This window comes from Chiloscyllium punctatum, chromosome 38 (genome assembly GCF_047496795.1).
Source record: "Chiloscyllium punctatum isolate Juve2018m chromosome 38, sChiPun1.3, whole genome shotgun sequence".
NCBI lineage: Eukaryota > Metazoa > Chordata > Chondrichthyes > Orectolobiformes > Hemiscylliidae > Chiloscyllium > Chiloscyllium punctatum.
In genome coordinates, this window is record NC_092776.1 from 13,256,945 (window position 1) to 13,275,817 (window position 18,873).

General features: G+C 44.1%; 1 protein-coding gene across 2 annotated transcripts in view; it reads right to left on the reverse strand.

The window, feature by feature from the left end:
• Positions 1 to 13,688, reverse strand: part of st3gal7 (ST3 beta-galactoside alpha-2,3-sialyltransferase 7) — a 30,645-nt gene extending 16,957 nt beyond the window's left edge. Inside the window, exons 1-3 of one of the 2 annotated variants that reach the window (XM_072557197.1) lie at positions 13,402 to 13,688; positions 3,479 to 3,537; positions 1,587 to 1,710 (exon numbers count right to left, since the gene is read on the reverse strand). In XM_072557197.1, coding sequence (XP_072413298.1) covers positions 1,587 to 1,710; positions 3,479 to 3,516 — 162 coding nt within the window. In that variant the 5' untranslated portion in view covers positions 3,517 to 3,537; positions 13,402 to 13,688. Of the gene's footprint in view, positions 1 to 1,586; positions 1,711 to 3,478; positions 3,538 to 13,188 lie in introns of both variants that reach the window. The other variant, XM_072557196.1, reaches the window with a different exon arrangement.
• Between the last annotated feature and the right edge of the window lie 5,185 nt (positions 13,689 to 18,873).

The following is an 18,873-nucleotide window of genomic DNA, read 5'->3' on the forward strand; positions in this document are numbered from 1 at the left end:
AAGATGTTTCTGATGATCAAGGAGTCCACAATCAGGGGTCACAGCTATTTTGATTTGAGACAGAGGAGAAATATTTTTATAGAATTTTTTATATAGAATCTCAACAGTGTGAAAACAGGCCATTCGGCCCAACAAGTCCACATTGACCCTTTGGAGAGTAACCCACCCAGACCCATTCCCCCACATTATTACTCTACATTTACCCCTGACTAGTGTACCTAACCAACACATCACTGAACACTATGGGCAATTTAGCATGGCCAATTCACCCAGCCTGCACATCTTTGAACTGTGGGAGGAAACCAGAGCACCCGAAGGAAACCCACGCAGATGCAGGGAGAATGTGCAAACTCCACACAGACAGTTGCATTCACAGAGCAATGATCCTGTGGAATTATCTGCCACAGAAAGTAGTGGAGGCCAAAACATTGAATGTTTTCAAAGAGTTAGGTATAGTCCTTATGGCTAAAGGGCTCAAAAGGTATGGGAGAAAACAGCTTACTGAGTTCGGCCATGAACATTTTGAATAGTGGAGCAGGCTTGAAGGGTTAAATGTCTTACTCTTGCTCCTAGTTTCAGTGTTTCTGTCCTTAAATGGAGGACTCAGTTCCTTCTGCAAATAAAAGCTACCCACAACAGGTGGGTACCACAGGGGCTTTCCCATCCTCTGCCCCGAAACTTTAGTTTATGAAGTTTTCTTTGGAATTTAGTTTTTGTGAAATTTGTGAAAGGGTTGGTTCTTAAGGTTAAGTGGTTTATTCGCTTATTTAATCTTTTTTAATGAAACCATACAGTCCCTACAGTGCAGAAAGAGACCATTCAGCCTGCTAAGCTGGTTGCTGTGGAGTTGGTAGGCTGTGTTGCTAAGAGAGGCGCAGGATTCCTGATGAAGAGCTCCTGCCCGAAATGCCGATTTTCCTGCTTCTCGGATGCTGCCTGAATTGCTGTGCCTTTCCGGCACCACTCTAATCTTGACTGTGTTGCTAAGAGAGTCTGCTCTACCCCAAATCATATCCTCGAAATCCCTCATTTCCTGTGGGGCTAATTCCACCTAACCTCCACACTCCTGGACACTGGGGGGCAATTTAGCATGGCCAATTCACCTAACCTGCACATCTTTGGGAGAAAACCGGAGCACCCGGAGGAAACCCACGCAGACATGGGGAGAACATGCAAACTCCACACAGACATTCGCCCGAAGCTGGAATCGAACCCGGGTCCCTGGTGCTATGAGGCAGCAGTGCTAAGTATTGAGCCACCGTACCGTCCTTTTTGAAGGGTCTAAAGGCTGTAAGAGGTGTGGGCTTTGCAACGGCTGCACGTTCAGGGTAATGGAGCAGAGAGAGTGCAGCGTGCAGTTTTTACAGTGCACCCGCTCTAGGAAGGTGCCAGTTACCATCCAGCTCCTTGGCAGTGACTTCTCAGTGCGCATGCTGCTCCTTATTTGCCAACCTCACATGCACTCTTCACCACCTTCACTCTCATTGCTACCATCGCAGACCTCAGCTTCATCGCCCTCACTCTGCCAATATTCACCATCGCGCTGGCCCTCACCCTCACTGGACAGGTCGGCACCTGCAGCTTACCACAACGTGATCCTCAGACATTCTGTAATATCTCCAGATATCCTGCTGCTTGTGGTAGGAAGGGTACAGGAGCACCAGGTAACAGAGGGACAACAGCGTGACTGATGTGAACAGAGATTGCTGCCTGGGAAAGAACAAAGAAAGTTAGAATGAAGCAGGATGACCAGGTAGGAGATCCAAGACCCCAAAACCTGAATCCATTCTCCTGAAAAATGTTAATAGATCTCCAAAACATTTCCCACCCTGTATTCAGGGCTTTTCTTTTCCCCTGCATAATGCCAAGTGACATATTGCAGTTATCAGCACTATTTTATAATAACTGAAAACATTCAAATTCCAGGATCTTGATTCATTGCTAGGGTTTTGGGGATTGAATTTGATGAGTCTCTGTGTCAGTCCCTGTATGATTCTCAATGGTTTTGCAGGGATGTTGTAGATCAATGCCTCTGAATCTCTTCCCCAGTCTCTTTCTCACTGGGAAATGAGTGAAAAAAGTAACAAACGTATGTTCAGACTGAATCACTGGGTGATGCAACAAAGAATGAGTCTGTTCCTCAGACTGCACCTTCCAAACACACGACCTCTTTTACCCAAAAGGACAAAGGCAGCAGATATATGGGAACGCCACCCCCTGCAAGTTCCCCTCTAAGCCACTCACCATCCTGACTTGGAAATAAATCACTGTTCCTTTATTGTCAGTGGGTCAAAACCTTGGAATCCCCTCCCTAACACCACTGTGTATGTACCTACAGGACATGGACTACAGTAGTAAGGCAGCTCACCCCCACCTCCTCAAGGGCAACTAGGGCCAGGCAATAAATGCTGGCCTAACCAGCAACACTCAGAACAGAGTGATTTGGGAGTCCTCATGCATGAAACACAAAAAGCTAGCGTTTAATTTCAGCAGATAAAAGGAAAGGCAAATAGAATGTGGCTGTTATTTCAAAGGGAATGGATTATAAAAGGAGGAAAGAATGCTAAAACTGTACAAGCCACTAATCAGACCATAGTTGGGATGCTGTGAAGTTCTGGGCCCTTTATCTACGGAAGATATACTGACAATTGGAGACAGACCAAAGAAGGTTCCTTCAGCTGATTCTGGGGATAGACAGACTCTCAAGAGGAGTGGTTGTGTAAGTTGAGTCAGCACTCATTGAATTTAGAAGAATGAGAAGTGACTTTATTGAAACACACAAGATTCTTAGAGGACTTGACAGGGTGGATAAAATGTTATTTCCCTTTGCGGGAGAGTCTAGTAAGGGGTCACAGATTTAAAATGAGACTTTCAGAGACGAAACTCTTTCTCATCTCGAGGATTGTGAATCTATGGAATTCTTTACTCCAGAGAATCGTTGAAGCTGGGTCTCAAGTCTGACATAGATTTCTAATCAATAAGGGAATCAAGGGTTAAAGGGAAAAGGCAGGAAAGTGGAGTTGAGGGTTAGCAGAAAAGCCATGATCTCAGTGAATAGCAGAGCAGACTCAATGGGCTGAATGGTCTACTCCGATTCCTGTATCTCATGATCTTATTTTAAATTGTAAAACATTCTCATTTTAGTACCATCATTGTACTTTTTTCTAGTTTCTCCAATGCTTTTGTGTCCTTTTCACATTAGTGTGTTTGGAACTGTACACAGTACCTTATCCCAAGTGTGGTCCAACCAGTGCCCAGTATAAATTTAACATTACTTAATGGCTTTTGGATTTAACCTCCCCACCCCACCCCAGAAATAAATCCCAGAGCTTCATTAGCATTGTAATTCCTTGGCTAAACTGCAAAGCTTCTTTTTATTCACCATTATCCCAAGAACCCTTTGCTCTTTCTAACCCACTTGGTTTCTTGTTTTACAAGAAAAGCTTCTTCTGTTCTCTGTATAAAATGTTGGCTTTACCTGTTCCTGCAGCAGATTATGTGCTGAGCTGTCCTCATCCTGTCAACACAGCCTGAAAACTGGAAATATTTACAAAAAAAACGTTAATTCAACAATTGTTTTCTTTCTCCACGCCTTTGCTCATGGGTAAAGGAAGCCAATTCCTGTGTTTAACCCCTTGCCCTCTGTCAATAAAAGGATCCAGTTAGGACCAGCTCCCATCATCACTGGAATCAACTACATTGACATGAGAGAGACTGGGGCCAGGCTCTGGCTCTGAGGGGTATGGCGTGGGGAGATGGCAAGATGTTAACATCAGTCCTTTCCAGGACAGATGCATAGACATGAACACACCTAGTGCTGGGTTGGGGAATCATTGTTTAGATTAGATTCTCTACAGTGTGGATGAACAGGCTCTTCGGCCCAACAAGTCCACACCACCCCTCCATAAAGAAACCCACTCCCCTACCGTATATTTACCCCTAACACTGTGGGCAATTTAGCATGGCCAGTTCACCTGACCTGCACATCTTTTGGATTGTGGAAGGAAACCCACACAGACACAGGGAGAATGTGCAAACTCCACACAGACAGGCAGGAATCGAACCCAGGACCCTGGTGCTGTAAGGCAGCAGCGCTAACCACTGAGCCACCATGCCACCCATTTAAAGTCTGGCTGCTCTAGGAGTAGACGAAGGGAGGATGCTTAAGTAACATTTCTGGCTGCAATTGTCATACTTCATGGGAATAAGGTATTTCCAGAATTGTTACACTACATAGACTTTAAAAAGTACACAGCATTCCCCAAATTAACTGATTTTCAGTTCCAAATTGATAGAAAGTGTGGACCAGATTTCTATACTTGACAATAATTGTTACTTATTACAAGTAATTACACTCTAGTTACAAGTAAATTGTTACAAACCATGAGCCTAAAACAGTACAAATTAAAACTAAATTCCCTATAACACACACACACGCGCGCATAGACAAGGAAAAATAGGATATAGGTTTGCTCACTGAGCTGGAAGGCTCCTCATTCATACATAAAAAAGATAGACTTGTGTTTGTATAACACATTTCGATCTTAGGACAACTAAAGGTGGTTCAATGAAGCACTTTTTTAAAAGTGTCGTCACTATTGTAATGCAGGAAACAGCAGCCTCATTGTGCACAACAAACTGCCCCATACACGGTATCACCAAAATTCAAACAGTCCATTCTTTTCTCTACCTTCTTGACTTCAGAAATGTGACTTCTCTAGCACAGCAGACAGGAACGTAAGTGGTATCAAATATCAAATCTGTATTGTTTGCATATTCCTTTTCAAAATTTGTTCCTAGGATGTGGCCGTAGTTGGCTGAGTCAGCTTTTATTGCCATCCCTATTTGCTCTTGAGGCGGTGACACTGAAGGAACAATTGATATACTTCCAAGTAGGGAAGGTTCGTGATTTGGAGGGCAACTTGTAGAGGCAATGTTTCCATGTATCTGCTGCCTTTGTCCTTCTATCGATGGTAGTGGTCGTGGGTTTGAAAACTTCTATCTATGGAGCTTTGGTGAACTTCTACAGTATAACTTATACACTGCTTCTACTGAGCGTTGGTGGTACAGAGCGTGGATGTTTGTAGATGTGGTGCCAGTCAAGTGGGCTACTTTGTACCTTCTTGAATGTTGTTGGAGATACACTCATCCAGGCAAGTGGGGAGTATTCCATCACACCCCTGACTTGTGACTTGCACATGGTCGATTGGCATTGGAGAGTCAGGAGGTGAGTTACTCATCATCGTATTCCTAACCACTGACCTGCTCTTGCAGCCATTGTGTTTATATGGCAAGCCCTTTTCAGTTTCTGGTCTATGGTAACTCCCAAGATGTTGATTGTGGGGGAGTCGGTGATGGATATCAAGGGATAGTGGTTAAATTGTCTCTTCTTGAAGATGGAAGTTGCTTGGCACTTATTTGGCACAAATATTTTTTGCTGTTTGTGAGTCCAACATAAGAACTAGAAGCAGGAGCAGGTCGTCTGGCCCTTCGAGCCTGCTCCACCACTCAATAAGATCATGGCTGATCTTCTCATGGCCTCAGTTCCACTTACCTGCCCTCTCACTATAAAACTCCTGGATATTATCCAGCTCTTGTAGCATTTGGACGTAGATTATCAGTTAGCTCTTTGAATATGTTGAGGTGGATGTTTTTGGAGAACTGACAAGTGCTCAGGAGCAAGCTGAAAGAGGGCAGGACTGATGGGAGATAGACATTATATACAATGTGCATCTCTGCTGAAAGAGAATAACTGAATAAAGGCTTCAGGAATCTATCCCACACCCCCTTGTGATATGAGTTCTGGTATCTCTCACCATAGATGCTGTCAGACCTGTTGAATATCTTCATGTTTGTCTAATAGGGACACGGCAGTTTCATTTTCTGGAATGCTGTTGCTGGAATATCAACACAAGCAGCAGAACTTGCTCAGTGATAATCAGTCATAAAGGACATGAACTATGTAGCCTTGGTGTAAAAGGTGTAACTATCAGACATAATGGTATTATCGGTAACCCATAAAACACCCCATATGGAAAAACACATTCTTTAGTTTATAGGAGCAGTAATCAGTAGTAACATAGAAGAGTTGAAAAATGTGGTGCTGGAAAAACACAGCAGGCCAGGCAGCATCTGAGGAGCAGGAGAACCGACGTTTCGGGCATAAGTCCTTCTTCAGGAATCAGGCTTATGCCCGAAATGTCAATTCTCCTGCTCCTCGGATGCTGCCTGCTCTACTGTGTTTTTCCAGCACCACATTTTTCAACTCTGGTCTCCAGCATTTGCAGTCCTCACTTTCTCCTAGTAACATACAAAAAGTTTGGTTTCAAAGTTGGTTACTAAGTGCTTTCAGTTTCCAGGGTGTAGTTAATCCACAAATGACACTGTGAGCAAGCACTTATTGATCAAACAAGCATTAGTTTAAAAGAAGCAGCCAATATGTTGATTATACAACCCGGGTTCTCATAATGTAGTCCTACATTCTTTGCACTCTGCAGATAATTGCTGCATTCTCCCAAGATTTCCTGTCTTTCCGCAGTATTTTTCTCTACATTATGATTGGAGCCTAAATCCACCAGTCAACGATCATGATTCCAGTTTGCTTCCTCTGTCAGTCATGCATTCCTAGTCCAGGCCACCCCACTAATCCTCTCACCCAATGAGGAGATGGAGGCATTGAAATATGTCACTGGACTAGTAATCCAGAATTCCAGGCTAATGCTCTAGGGATATGGGTTCAAATCTCACCATGGCAGATGGTGAAACCTGAATTCAACAAAGTCAGCAATTAAAGGTCTGTCTAATATCACCCATATAACCACTGTCAGTTGTTGTAAATATCAACTGGGTTTGCTAATGTCCAGTAGGGAAGCAAATCTACCTGGTCTGGGCCTACACACGACTCCAGACCCACAGCAAAGTGCTTGACTTTTAACTGCCCTCTGAAATGGCTGAGCAATTCGCTCAGGTATATTCAAAGCCTAAGGCAAGGAGTGAAACTGGACCGACCTCCTGGCATCAACCTAAGCATCGGAATTGACATAGCAGGGTCGGCAGGACTGAGATTGCCAGAAGGTTCTTTCCCAACTTCTGGGGGTTTGAACCAAAATTGGGAGAACTATCTCACAGACTCAACAAACAAGAGCCTGATAAGAGTCTGATGGAAGCATACCTCACAGACCGGCAGGACAGACCCAGCACAGGTGGCGACACAGTGGTGTACAGTTGGGAGTGAGTTACCCTGGGAGATCTCAACATTGACTCTGTACACCACGAAGTCTCATGGCATCAGGTCAAACATGGAAACCTCCCTCTGGTTACTGCATACCACACCCCATGGCTAATGAAAGAGTACTCCTTAATGTTGGGCATCACTTGGAGGAAACAGTGAGGGTGACCATGTGCTCTGAGTGAAGAACATGAATGTCCATCGACAAGAGTGTCTCAGAAGGACCACCTCTGATTGAACTGGTTAAGTTCTCAAGAACTAGGTTTTTTACTGATGGAACAAGTGAAGGAGAAAACATATTTGGCCTCATTCTCACTAATCTACCTTCACAAAGGCATCTGTCCACAACAGTATCGAGAACAGTAACCACTGTACAGTTTTGGTGGGGGTGAAATCCCATTTTCACGTTGAGAATACTCTGCATCACGGTGTGTGGCACTGTCACTATTTCAAATTGGACAGACTTTGAGCAGATCTAGCAACTCACGGTGCATTTGTGAATCATAGTGGACCCTCAGCGACAGCAGAATTGTATTCTAGCACAATCAGTAACCTCCTGGGCCAGACTGATGGTGTTATTAATGAGCCCTAGAAAAACTGGAATCAATGGGAATCGGGGGCAAACTCTGAAGTGCAAAAGATATTGCTAAAATATTCACAGCAGTCTTCAGTCAGAAATACCAAGGGGGTGATTGCCTCCTCCAATGATGCCCAGCATCACACATACCTGTCTTCAGTGAATTTGATTCAATGAGTAACAAATGGTAGGATGCTGGATATTGCAAAGACTATGGGACCTGACAACATTCTGGTAATAGCATAGAAGACTTGTGCTCCAGAACTTGTGCTCCCCTAGACAAGCTGTTCCAGTACAGTTACAACACTAGCATTTATTGGACAAGGTGGAAAATTGCCCAGGTATACCCTATACACAAAAAGCAGGACAAATCCAACCCAGCAAATGACCATCCTATCAGTGTACTCTCGATCATCAGTAAAGTGATGGAAGGTGTCATCAACAGTCTATCAAGCAGCAGCTGCTCAGCAATACCCTGCTCAGTGACGCCCAGTTTGGGTTCCGGCAGGGTTACTCAGCTCCTGACTTCATTACAGCCTTGATTCAAGCATGGACGAAAGGGCTGAATTCCAGAGGGGAGGGGAGAGTGGCAGCCCTTGACAGCAAGGCCACATTCGACTGAGTGTGCCATCAAACAGCCAGAGCAAAGCTGGAACCAATGGGTATTGGGGGCAAACTCTGCTGGTTGGAGTCATTCCTGGCACATATTGTTTGTGATTGTGATTGTTGGAGGTCAGTCATCTCAGCTCTAGTGCATTCAGTCATGGCTGATATGTGTCTCAATCCCATTCTCCTGCCTTCTCCCCATTAGCTTTAATCCCCTATTTAAATCAAACTAACCTCTCTGTTTTAGATACACTCGATGACTTCACCTCCACAGCCCTCTGTGGCAATGAGTTCCACAAAGTCACCACCCACTGGCTGAAGAAATTCCTCCTCACCTCAGATCTAAAGGGTTGGCTTTTCACTTTGAGGCTGTACCCTCCAGTCCTTGTCTCTCCTACTAGTGGAAACATCTTCTCCACATCCACTCGATCCAGTATTCTGTAAATTTCAATCAGATTCTCCTGTCTTCCTTCTAAACTCCATTGTGTACGGACCCAGAGTCCTCACCACTCCTCACAGTACAAGCCCTTCATGCCCAGGATCGTCCTTGTAAAGCTGCTCTGGAACCCCTCCAATGCCAACATGTCCTTCCTTAGATACAGGGCCCAAAACTGCTCACAATATTCCCAATGCAGCCTGAATGGAGAATTACACAGCCTCAATGGTACATCTCTGCTCTTGTATTCTTGTCCTCTTCAAATGAAGAGGACATTTTCCTTTTTCCTGCATTTTCCTTCCTAACTGCCAAGAGAACCCGCTAACCTTGAGAGAATCTTGAACTAGGACATCCTGGCTCCTTGTGTTTCAGATTTCCAAAGTCTCTCCCTGTTCAGTAAGTCTACTGCTCTATTCTTCCTATCAAAGAGCATAAACGTAGATTTTCCCACATTGGATTCCATCTACCAGTTTGCCCACTCTCCTGGCCTGTCCAACTCCTTCTGTAGCCTCCCTGCCTGTTCAACACATATCTTTGAGTCATCTGCAAACATAGCAACAATGCCCTCAGTTCCTTCATCCAGATTGTTAAGTATAATGTGAATAGCTGTGGTCCCATCATGGACCCCTAAGGAACTCCATTAGTCACTGGCTGCCATCCCTGAAAGGACCCTTTTATCCCTACTCTCTGCCTTCTGCCAGTCAGCCAATCCTCTATCCGTGCCAGTAACTTGCCCTAACTTCATGGTATGTCATCTTATTCAGCAGCCTCCTTGCAACATCTTGTCAAAGGCCTTCTGGAGATCAAAATCAATTACATTCCACTGGCTCTCCTTCGTCTAACTTGCTTGTTACCTCTTCAAAGAATTCTATCATTCATCAGGTATGACTTCCCCTTGACCAAGCTGTGCTGACTCAGCCTGATTTTACCATGCACTTTAAAGTACTCTACAGTCTTATCCTTAATAATGGACTCAAAATTCTTACCAACGACTGAGATCATGCTAACTGGCCTATTGTTTCCCATTTTCTGCCTCCCTCCTTTCTTAAACAGGGATGGTACATTAGCCATTTTCCAGTCCTCTGGAACCCTCCCTGACTGCAATGATTCCTGAAACGTCAATGCCTCCTCAATCTCCTCAGCTATCTCCTACAGAACTCTGAGGTGTAGTCCATGTGGTCTGGGTGATTTATCCACTTTCAGACCTTTCAGATGCCCCAGCATCTTCCCTTTAGTGATGGCCACTACTCTCACCTCCACATCCTCATTCTCTTGAAGTTCAGGTATGTTGCTGGTGTCTTCCACTGTGAAGACTAATGTAAAGTACCTATTCAGTTCCTCCTCCATTTCTTCATTCCCCATTGCTACTTCTCCAGCCTCATTTTACAGCAATCTAATGTCCATTCTTGCATTGAAATAACTCCACAGAGACCAGTATCCTGTCACCAAGTCACCCTTTATTTACACATGGAGAGTCCTTGACAATGATCCAGCTCCCTCAGAGCCAGCTTTTAGAGTGAACAGGACCCCTGACACTCCTGTTTATACTTGTCAGCCAAGGCTCCCTGATCGGACCAGATGAACAGTCCCAAACAGGGAAGTCTATTAAATGAGGTCCACCTAGCTGACCTCATTATACTCAATACAGACTCTTTCTTACCTTGTAGATATCTGAAAAAAATCTCTTGCAATCTTTTTTTACATTACTAACTTGCTTCCTTTTACATTTCATCTTCTCCCTCTTATTGTTTAGTTATCCTCTGCTATTTTTTAAAGGTTTCCTACTAATCTTTAACACTTGGTATGGTTTTCCTTTTGATTGAACATTAGGCTCTCCCTGACTCCCCTTGTCAGACATGGTTGCCTCATCCTCCCCCGAGGATGTTTTTTCTTCCTTGGGATAATTTTCTGCTGTGCCTCCCGAGTTACCTCCAGAAACCCTGCTAGGCTCCCATTCCAATCTACTCATCATAGAATCATCATCATATAATCTCCACAGTGTGGAAACAGGCCATTTGGCCCAACACATCCACACTGACCCTCCAAAGAGTATCCCACCCAGACCCATTCCCCTACCCTATTACCCTAATTTACCCCGACTAATGCACTTAACCTGCATATCCCTGACACTAGGGACAATTTAGCATGGCCAATTCACCTGACCTGCACATCTTTGGACTTTGGTAGGAAACTGGAGCACCTGAGGAAACCCATGCAGACACGGGGAGAATGTGCAAACTCTACACTGACAGTCGCCTGAGGCTGTAGTTCTCTTTTAGTTTGTAGTGGATAATGATGGCCAGCCTATTTCCAGAAATGGAAACAGAGATGGAACAGGTGAAGGTGAGAGCGACATGGAAATTGGAAGTGAAATGGATAAACTTTTCCAATTCCAGACAAGAAAGGGAAGCAGCACTGATGATGTCATTGATCTTCTGGAGAAAGACCTGCGTGTGGGAGGCGGGACTAGGACTGGAACACGGAATGTTCCATGTACCCAGGAGAGAGAGACAGGCATAACTGGGGCCTATGCGTGTACCATTGACCACCCTTTTCACCTGAAGAAACTGAGAGGAGTTAAAAGAGAAGCTGTTCAGGGGGAGGACAAGCTCAGCCAGGCAGAGGAGGGTGGTGGTGGATGCGAACAGTTCAGGCCTATTTTCCTGGACAGAGCAGACAGCCCAGAGAACACTCTGATGGGGAATGTATGTGTAAAGGGGTTGCACATCTATGGTAAAGAGGAGGCTGCTGGAGCGTGCGAACTGGAAATTCTGAAACGGATGTAACGCATTAGAGGAATCACAGATCTAAGTGGCAGGGACCGAACAAGAGGAGAACAAAGTCAAGTCCAGGTAGGAAGAGATGAGTTCTGTGTGGCAGAAGCAGATAGAAACAGAGTCTGGGCAGGCAGTCCTGTTTGTGAGAAGGAGGTAGAAGGGCTGCGCAGGGTTGGGACGCTATGAGCTTGGAGGCAGTGATCTTTGAGGAGATCACCAGACAAAATGAGATTAGTAACAGTTGTGGACACAGCAGCCTGGTGTTTCATGGTGGGGTCATGGTCCAGAGGGAGATAGGAGGAGGTATCTGAGAATTAGCACTCAGCCTCTGTCATGTCGAGGCCAGTATGCCAGACAACAACAACACCTTATCTGCTGGCTTCATTACAAAGTCAGGGTTGGATCTGACAGCATGGAGTGCAACCAGTTCAGAGGGAGATAAGTTCAAATGAATTTTTTTTGAAGAGCGAAAGCTCCCTACCTAATCTCCTAAATCAGCTTCCGAAAGCCCAGAGAATAGAAAACTGAGGTAGAAACTGAGGCCTTTGTCTGGATGAACTGAGATGATCCTGATCAACGTTTCAGAAAAAACAGCCAAGAAGTCCACATTTATACATGTGAAACAATGCATTGTGAAGGCCATTGAAGTAATCTAGCCAGGATTGTTATCTTATTTATCCCTTCACTTTATTGTATTTGTCCGTCTTTCATGTGAATGGGGACTGAGACCAAATGATTCCTGTTTAACACACAGACATTAATTAGATTACTGTGTTGCTTGATTTTCTTTCTGCTAAAAGTTACTGAGTAATGAATAGTTAAGACTTTTTTGTTTAAGATATAAAACACTTGCCTGAAAGGTAATTATTTGCAAACTGGGACACTATTCAAATATCTGGTTAGGAACCAATGGAGTTAATATTTAGCAGGAAATACTACGACTGCCAATGGTTTTTTTTTACCGTGTTGTGAATATTTGCATGGAATCCCTACAGTGTGGAAACAGGCCCTTCGGCCCAACAAGTCCAAACTGACCCTCCAAAGAGTAACCATCCAGATCCAATCCTCTACATTTACCCCTGACTAATGCCCCTAACCTATACATCCCCAAACAACATGGGCAATTTAGCACGGCCAGTTCACCTACTCTGCACATGTTTGGATTGTGGGGGGAAAGCAGACAGTCGCCCGAGGCTGGATTCCAATCCAGGTCCCTTGAGCTGTGAGGCCACAGTGCTAACCACTGAGCCACCGTGCCGAGCACAGAGGTAGGAAAGCAGATTTGATTCAGCTATCTGGTCACTGTTAATAAAATACAGGCTAGCTGCTGTGCTCTTCCAGCACCACTGATCCAAAATCTGGTTTCCAGCATCTGCAGTCATTGTTTTTACCTTGCAGAAAAACCGCCCTCTGTAAAGTTGAAAGCAGTCTGTTGCTAAGTGACAGCTGATTATCTTGAGCAAGACATTCAAATATTAAGGCCAGTAAGATTTGAGCAAATTACAAGATGCACAAGAAGCAAGTCAGCAATTTCAGTCTTACAAATAATCTGTTAAGGACGGACCTGCCCAAAGGCGAGCAGCTTTCTTTCTGTTCCAGAGTTTGGTGGTGCCGGCCCTGGAATGTGTTCAGTCTGAGAGATTCTGATTGAGGTGGACTTGAAATCAAGCGACTTCAGTCAAACACCGAGGAGTGCCTGGTCTGTGCAGAATTATCTCGGGTCAGTCGAGAGGTCGCTCACCCCCACAGGCACTTGTTTCACCCTCCTGGTTCTTACCGTGTCAACTTCTTAATACATTTAGACGCGGCGTCATTGGTCCGTGTGGTCGGGTGCCTGAATATCCCTCACTAGGAGCAGCTCCACATTATTGCTGAATCAGTCCCTTGCTCACTGGGGAGTTGAACAGAGTGCAACATGAGAAGGTGCAATTTTTAAACCGGCTTTCAAATGAAGAATGAAAGGCTTTCCCAGTCACACAGGATCAAAGTTCCATTCAGGCACATTGCTCCAGCCGCACTGGGTTGCTTGTATTTTAGTATCTTGCTATCAATAATTTAACAGGAGTACGTGAGAAGGTCTACATCTGATACAGCCTGGCTTTATCGACATTGTGTCCCTTAACCCACCTTGCCTTCAGTTAATTATTGATAAAGGTGCAAGCAAATATTGATTCAAGAGTTGCCTGTACTTCCTGGCACCAGCGATCTCGCCAACCCCAGCCCCCTGCCATCATCGTCATTGAGGAGCAGTAGTAGGCCATTCGGCCCCATTGGGCTATCCCATCAGGTCCTGATTGATTATGTGCCTTTGGCTACATCCTCCCACACCAACCCCATATCCCTTCAATCCCCCCAAATCTGTTCACTTCTACCTTAAATACGTTCGACGACAGAGTGTCCATACCTCTGTGAAGGTGGAGAATTATAACCATTCATAGGGAAGAAATGGCTTCCTTCCACCAAAATGGCCGGCCTACATTCTGAGATTTCTCAAGCAGAGCCAGCATCATCTCAGCATTTACCCTGTCAAGCTACTTCAGAAATTTCTGTCTCGTTCTATTAACTGGCAATTTTCTAAACTCTAGTGAATGTGGGGCTGACTCATTTAATTTCTTATCATTGGACCATCCCAGGATTCAGCCCAGTGAATGGCTGGAGCCATTCCAGAATCTTTCCTTCGTCCTCCCCCAGGATTTGCAAGAAGATTCAGTAGATTCTCAAGAGCAATGTACGATGCCATGATGGGAGAGGTATTTTGGTTAATTAAAGGATTTGACCAAAGGATCTTAATGAAAAGCACAGCAGGCTTGAAGTGGTAAGTGATCTGTTCCCATTTCTAATGTAACATTGCCAAGACTAGGGTAAGCAAAATACAACAAATTTTGCCCCTTGTGAATAAAGGGAACCGTGATCCCCTTTGCTATTTCAACAAAAGCTGAATTCTAAAAGGTCTAAAGAGAAATGGCAGCACCTGAGTCAGCATTCCTTGGGCATGGCACATAGTACAAAACTGGTTCAAGGTTTAATACTGAATCTGAAAACTGAATCTGAAGCACCCACTTGTGGAATAATAATTCAAGTGAAATAATGACAACGTACCTTCTGTCAGAAAATGTTAACTTGTTAAGCTAAGTGACCTTAATGCACAAACATACAATATTTAACATGACAGTAGTTAAATGGACCAGAGCCCTTGACTTTGGTCCTGGAAGCACACAATGCAAAAGCAGGGAGATGGAACATAGTTAGGAGTGTGGCCAGAATATTTCATACCTTGGGTACTTTCATTCCAGAAGTGATTTAAAAAATACAGACAGTCCCTGAATTGTGAACAGCTTCTGTGCTGGAGTCTGTTCGCAAGTCAGTTTGTACACAGGTTGGAACACAGTGCAGAACAATGTAAAATAACCATTCGTAAACCCTGGAAACGTTCTACATCAGATCTTTAAAATTACACCCTTGTCCGATCACGTTCGCAAGTCTGAGTGTTGGTTTGGATGTTCTTAAACAGGAGACCTCCGTACAGAGAATGTTACCAGGGATGAGAGCTGTCAGTTCTGGAAAAATAAATGAACATGTTTGGTCTTTTTCTTACTGAATCTGAGAAGGTTAAGGGGAAGAGAGTCAACAAGTGTGACGCTGGAAAAGCACAACAGGTCAGGCAGCATCTGAGGAACAGGAGAGTCAACGTTGATTCTCCTGCTCCTCTGGATGCTGCCTGACTGGCTGTGCTTTTCCAGCATCACACTTTTTGACTGATTTTCCAGCATCTGCAATCCTCACTTTCTTCTTAAGGGGAAGAGAGATGACGAAAGAATGAAGAACAGAACAATACAGGAACAGTCTCTTTGACACATCATGTCTTTCTAAACTTAAAAGCCTTTTGCTTCTGTTGTATCCCCTATACCCAGCCTGTTCAGATATGTCAAGATGCCTCTTAAACATTGCCATTGTATCCACCTCCACTACTTCTGAAGGCACATATCAAGCTCTTACCATCACCCTGTGTAAAAAATAGTCTCTTGTCTCCTTTACATTTACCGCCTTTTACCTTCAACCTATGTCCCTTAGTAGTTGATATTTCTATCCTGGAAAAAAGACATCAACTATCCATGCCTCAATTTTGTAAACTTCTATCAGGTCACCCTAAATCCTTCCACATTCAAGTGAAAACAAAGTTTGTTCAATCTCTCCTTATACCCAATACCCTCCAATCCAGGCTACCCTCTCCAAAGCCTCCAAATCCTTTGGTCATCTGGCCACCAGAACTGTACATAATATTCCAAATGTGTGACTGTAGGTTTGCTCGGTGAGCTGGAAGGTTCATTTTCAGACATTTCGCCACCGTACTGGGTAACAGTCATCAGTGAGCCTCCGGATGAAGCACTGGTGGTATGGCCTGTTTTCTATTTACGTGTTTAGGTTTCCTTGGGTTGGTGATGTCAGTTCCTGTTCTTTTTCTCAAGGGGTGGTAAATGGGATCCAAGTCAATGAGTTTGTTGATAGAGTTCCAGTTGGAATGCTATGCTACTAGGAATTCTTGTGTCTCTCTCTCTGTTTGGTTTGTTCTAGGATGGATGTGTTGTCCCAATCGAAGTGATGTCCTTCCTTATCTGTAGGTAAGGATACTAGTGAGAGTGGATCATGTCTTTTTGTGGTTAGTTGATGCTCATATATTCTGGTGGCTAGTTTTCTGCCTGTTTATCCAAGGTAGTGTTTGTTACAATTCTTGCAAGGTATTTCGTAAATAATGTTAGTTTTGCTTGTCCGAATAGCATCTTTTAAGTTTGTTAGCAGCTGTTTTAGTGTGTTGGTGGGTTTGTGGGCTACCATGATGCCAAGAGGTCTGAGTAGTCTGGCAGTCATTTCTGAGGTGTCTGATGTAGGGAAGAGTGGCTAGGGTATCTGGACGTATTTTGTCTGCTTGTTTGGGTTTTCTGCTGAGAAATCGATGGACTGTATTCACTGGGTACCCAGTCTTTTTGAATACACTGTATAGATGATTCTCCTTCGTAGTTTCTCTGTGCTGCAGTGTGTGGTGGCTCATTGAAATAATGTTCTCATGCACTTTCATTTGTGGGTGTTGGGATGATCGCTCCTGTAGTTCAATATTTCATCTGTATGTGTTGTTTTCCTGTAGATGCTGGTTTGAAGTTTCCCGTTGGCTGTTCGCTCGACTGTGACATCTAGGAATGGCAGTTTGTTGTTGTTTTCCTCCTCTTTAGTGAATTTTATGCCAGTAAGGGATTATTAATGGTCTTGAAGATTTCCTCTAATTTGTTTCGTTTAGAGATGACAAAGCTGTCATCCACGTAGTGGACCCAAAGTTTGGGTTGGATGGTTGGCAGCGCTGTTTGTTCAAGTCTCTGCATTACTGCCTCTGCTAAGAACCCTGATATTGGAGATCACATGGGTGTTCATTTGGTTTGTCCGAAGTTTTGTTATTGAAAGTGGTCAGGCATATGTCCACTAGCTTGACGATACTGTCCTTGCCAATGAAGTTGGTGGTGTTTGTTGTAATGTGTCTTTGGTTCTTTTAATAATGTAGTATTTCCTTGGCCAGATTGATGTTGATGGATGTGAACAGGGCTGTTACATCAAAGGAGACCATTATTTCATCCTCTTTTATCTTAGTGTCTTTGATGATGTTCAGGAATTCTTGCTTGGAGTAGATGGAGTGGCGCGAGTCTTCTAGTGTTTTAGTCTTTGGCGTAGCGCCAAGCAGCAAGACTATGGGTCTAAGGGGGGCTCCTGGTTTATGAATTTTGGGTAATCTGTAGAAGCATGGTAGGTTGGATCCATCTGGTTTCATTTTTTGGAAGTTGGTCTTATTTATTTCTCCAAATTCTGATGTTTTTTTAAGTAGGGCTGTGATTCGGTTCTCTCGTTGTGGGGTCGGGTCTATCGCCACTTGTTGCTAAGTGTTGGTATCTGCAAGTAGTGCATTCGCTTTCTCAATGTAGTCTCTTTGATTTAAAATGACTGTCAAGTGTCCTTTGTCTACAGATAGAAAGAGTAAAAAAATTGCTATCCTAGCACTTTCCTTGCTTTTTCCTACTTAATATTGGTGCAACTGTCTGTCTGATGGCTTGCTGGGTTTCTTCTGAGAGTTGGTTGTCTTTCAGTGTTGTTTCTAACGCTGCTAAGAAATCTTTCTTGTCCGCACCCTGGCAGTTGTAATTTAGTCCTCTTACAAAGACGGCTTTTTCAGCATCTTGCCATACAGATGAGGAAGGACACCACTTTGACTGGGACAACACATCCATCCTAGGACAAGCCAAACACACAATAATTCCTAGAAGCATGGCATTCCAAGCGGAATTCTATCAACAAACTTGTTGACTTGGATCCATTTACCACCCCCTGAGAAAAAGAACAGAAATGAGATCACCAACCCAAGGAAGTTTGAACACACAAACAAAAAGTGGGCCATATTACCAGTGCTTCATCCAGAGGCTCATTGAAGATGTTCTCTCGTATGGTCTGAAAATGAACCTTCCAGCTCACCGAGCGAACCTACACGCAGAACATCAACCTGAGCTACAAATCTTCTCAAAACTCACCAATTCCAAATGTGGTCTAGCTAAAGTTCCATACAGCTACAACACCATTTGGCAATTTTTATAATCTATGCCCCAACCACTGAAAGCAAGAATGCCATATGCCTTTGTGACTATCTTATCCACTTGCATGGCCACTTTTATGAAACTGGGGACCCGTTTGCCCAGATCCCTCTGTATGCAGTTGCTAAGGATTCTACCATTTGCTGTATTCTTCCCTCCTGCATTAGAACTCCCAAAAATGCATTCTCCTTGTTTGCCTGGATTAAACTCCATCTGCCATTTCCCTCCCCAAGTCACATGCATCTGTATCCGCTGGCAGGAGAAAGTGAGTACTTTCTTTTTATCCTCAGAGATACTACTGCTCCTCAGATGGTTCCTGATTGCTGGAATAGCACAGCCATCGCACTCCAACTCTATATGCTCTGGGAATCCTCACTATTCACAAGATTCCCCCAGTCTTTATGTAGTCCACAAACCTACTACTCAGGCCACCTGCATTCTCTTCCAAATCATTTGGGGTCCCAGCAGAACACCACTGATCACAAATCTCCAGTCTGAAAAATACCCTTCCACCACTACTATTTGTCTTCAATGACCAAGTCAGTTCACTATCCATCTTACCAGGTCACTACGGATCCCATGGGGTTTCACCTTTTGTATCAGCCTGCCATGAGGGACCTTGTCAA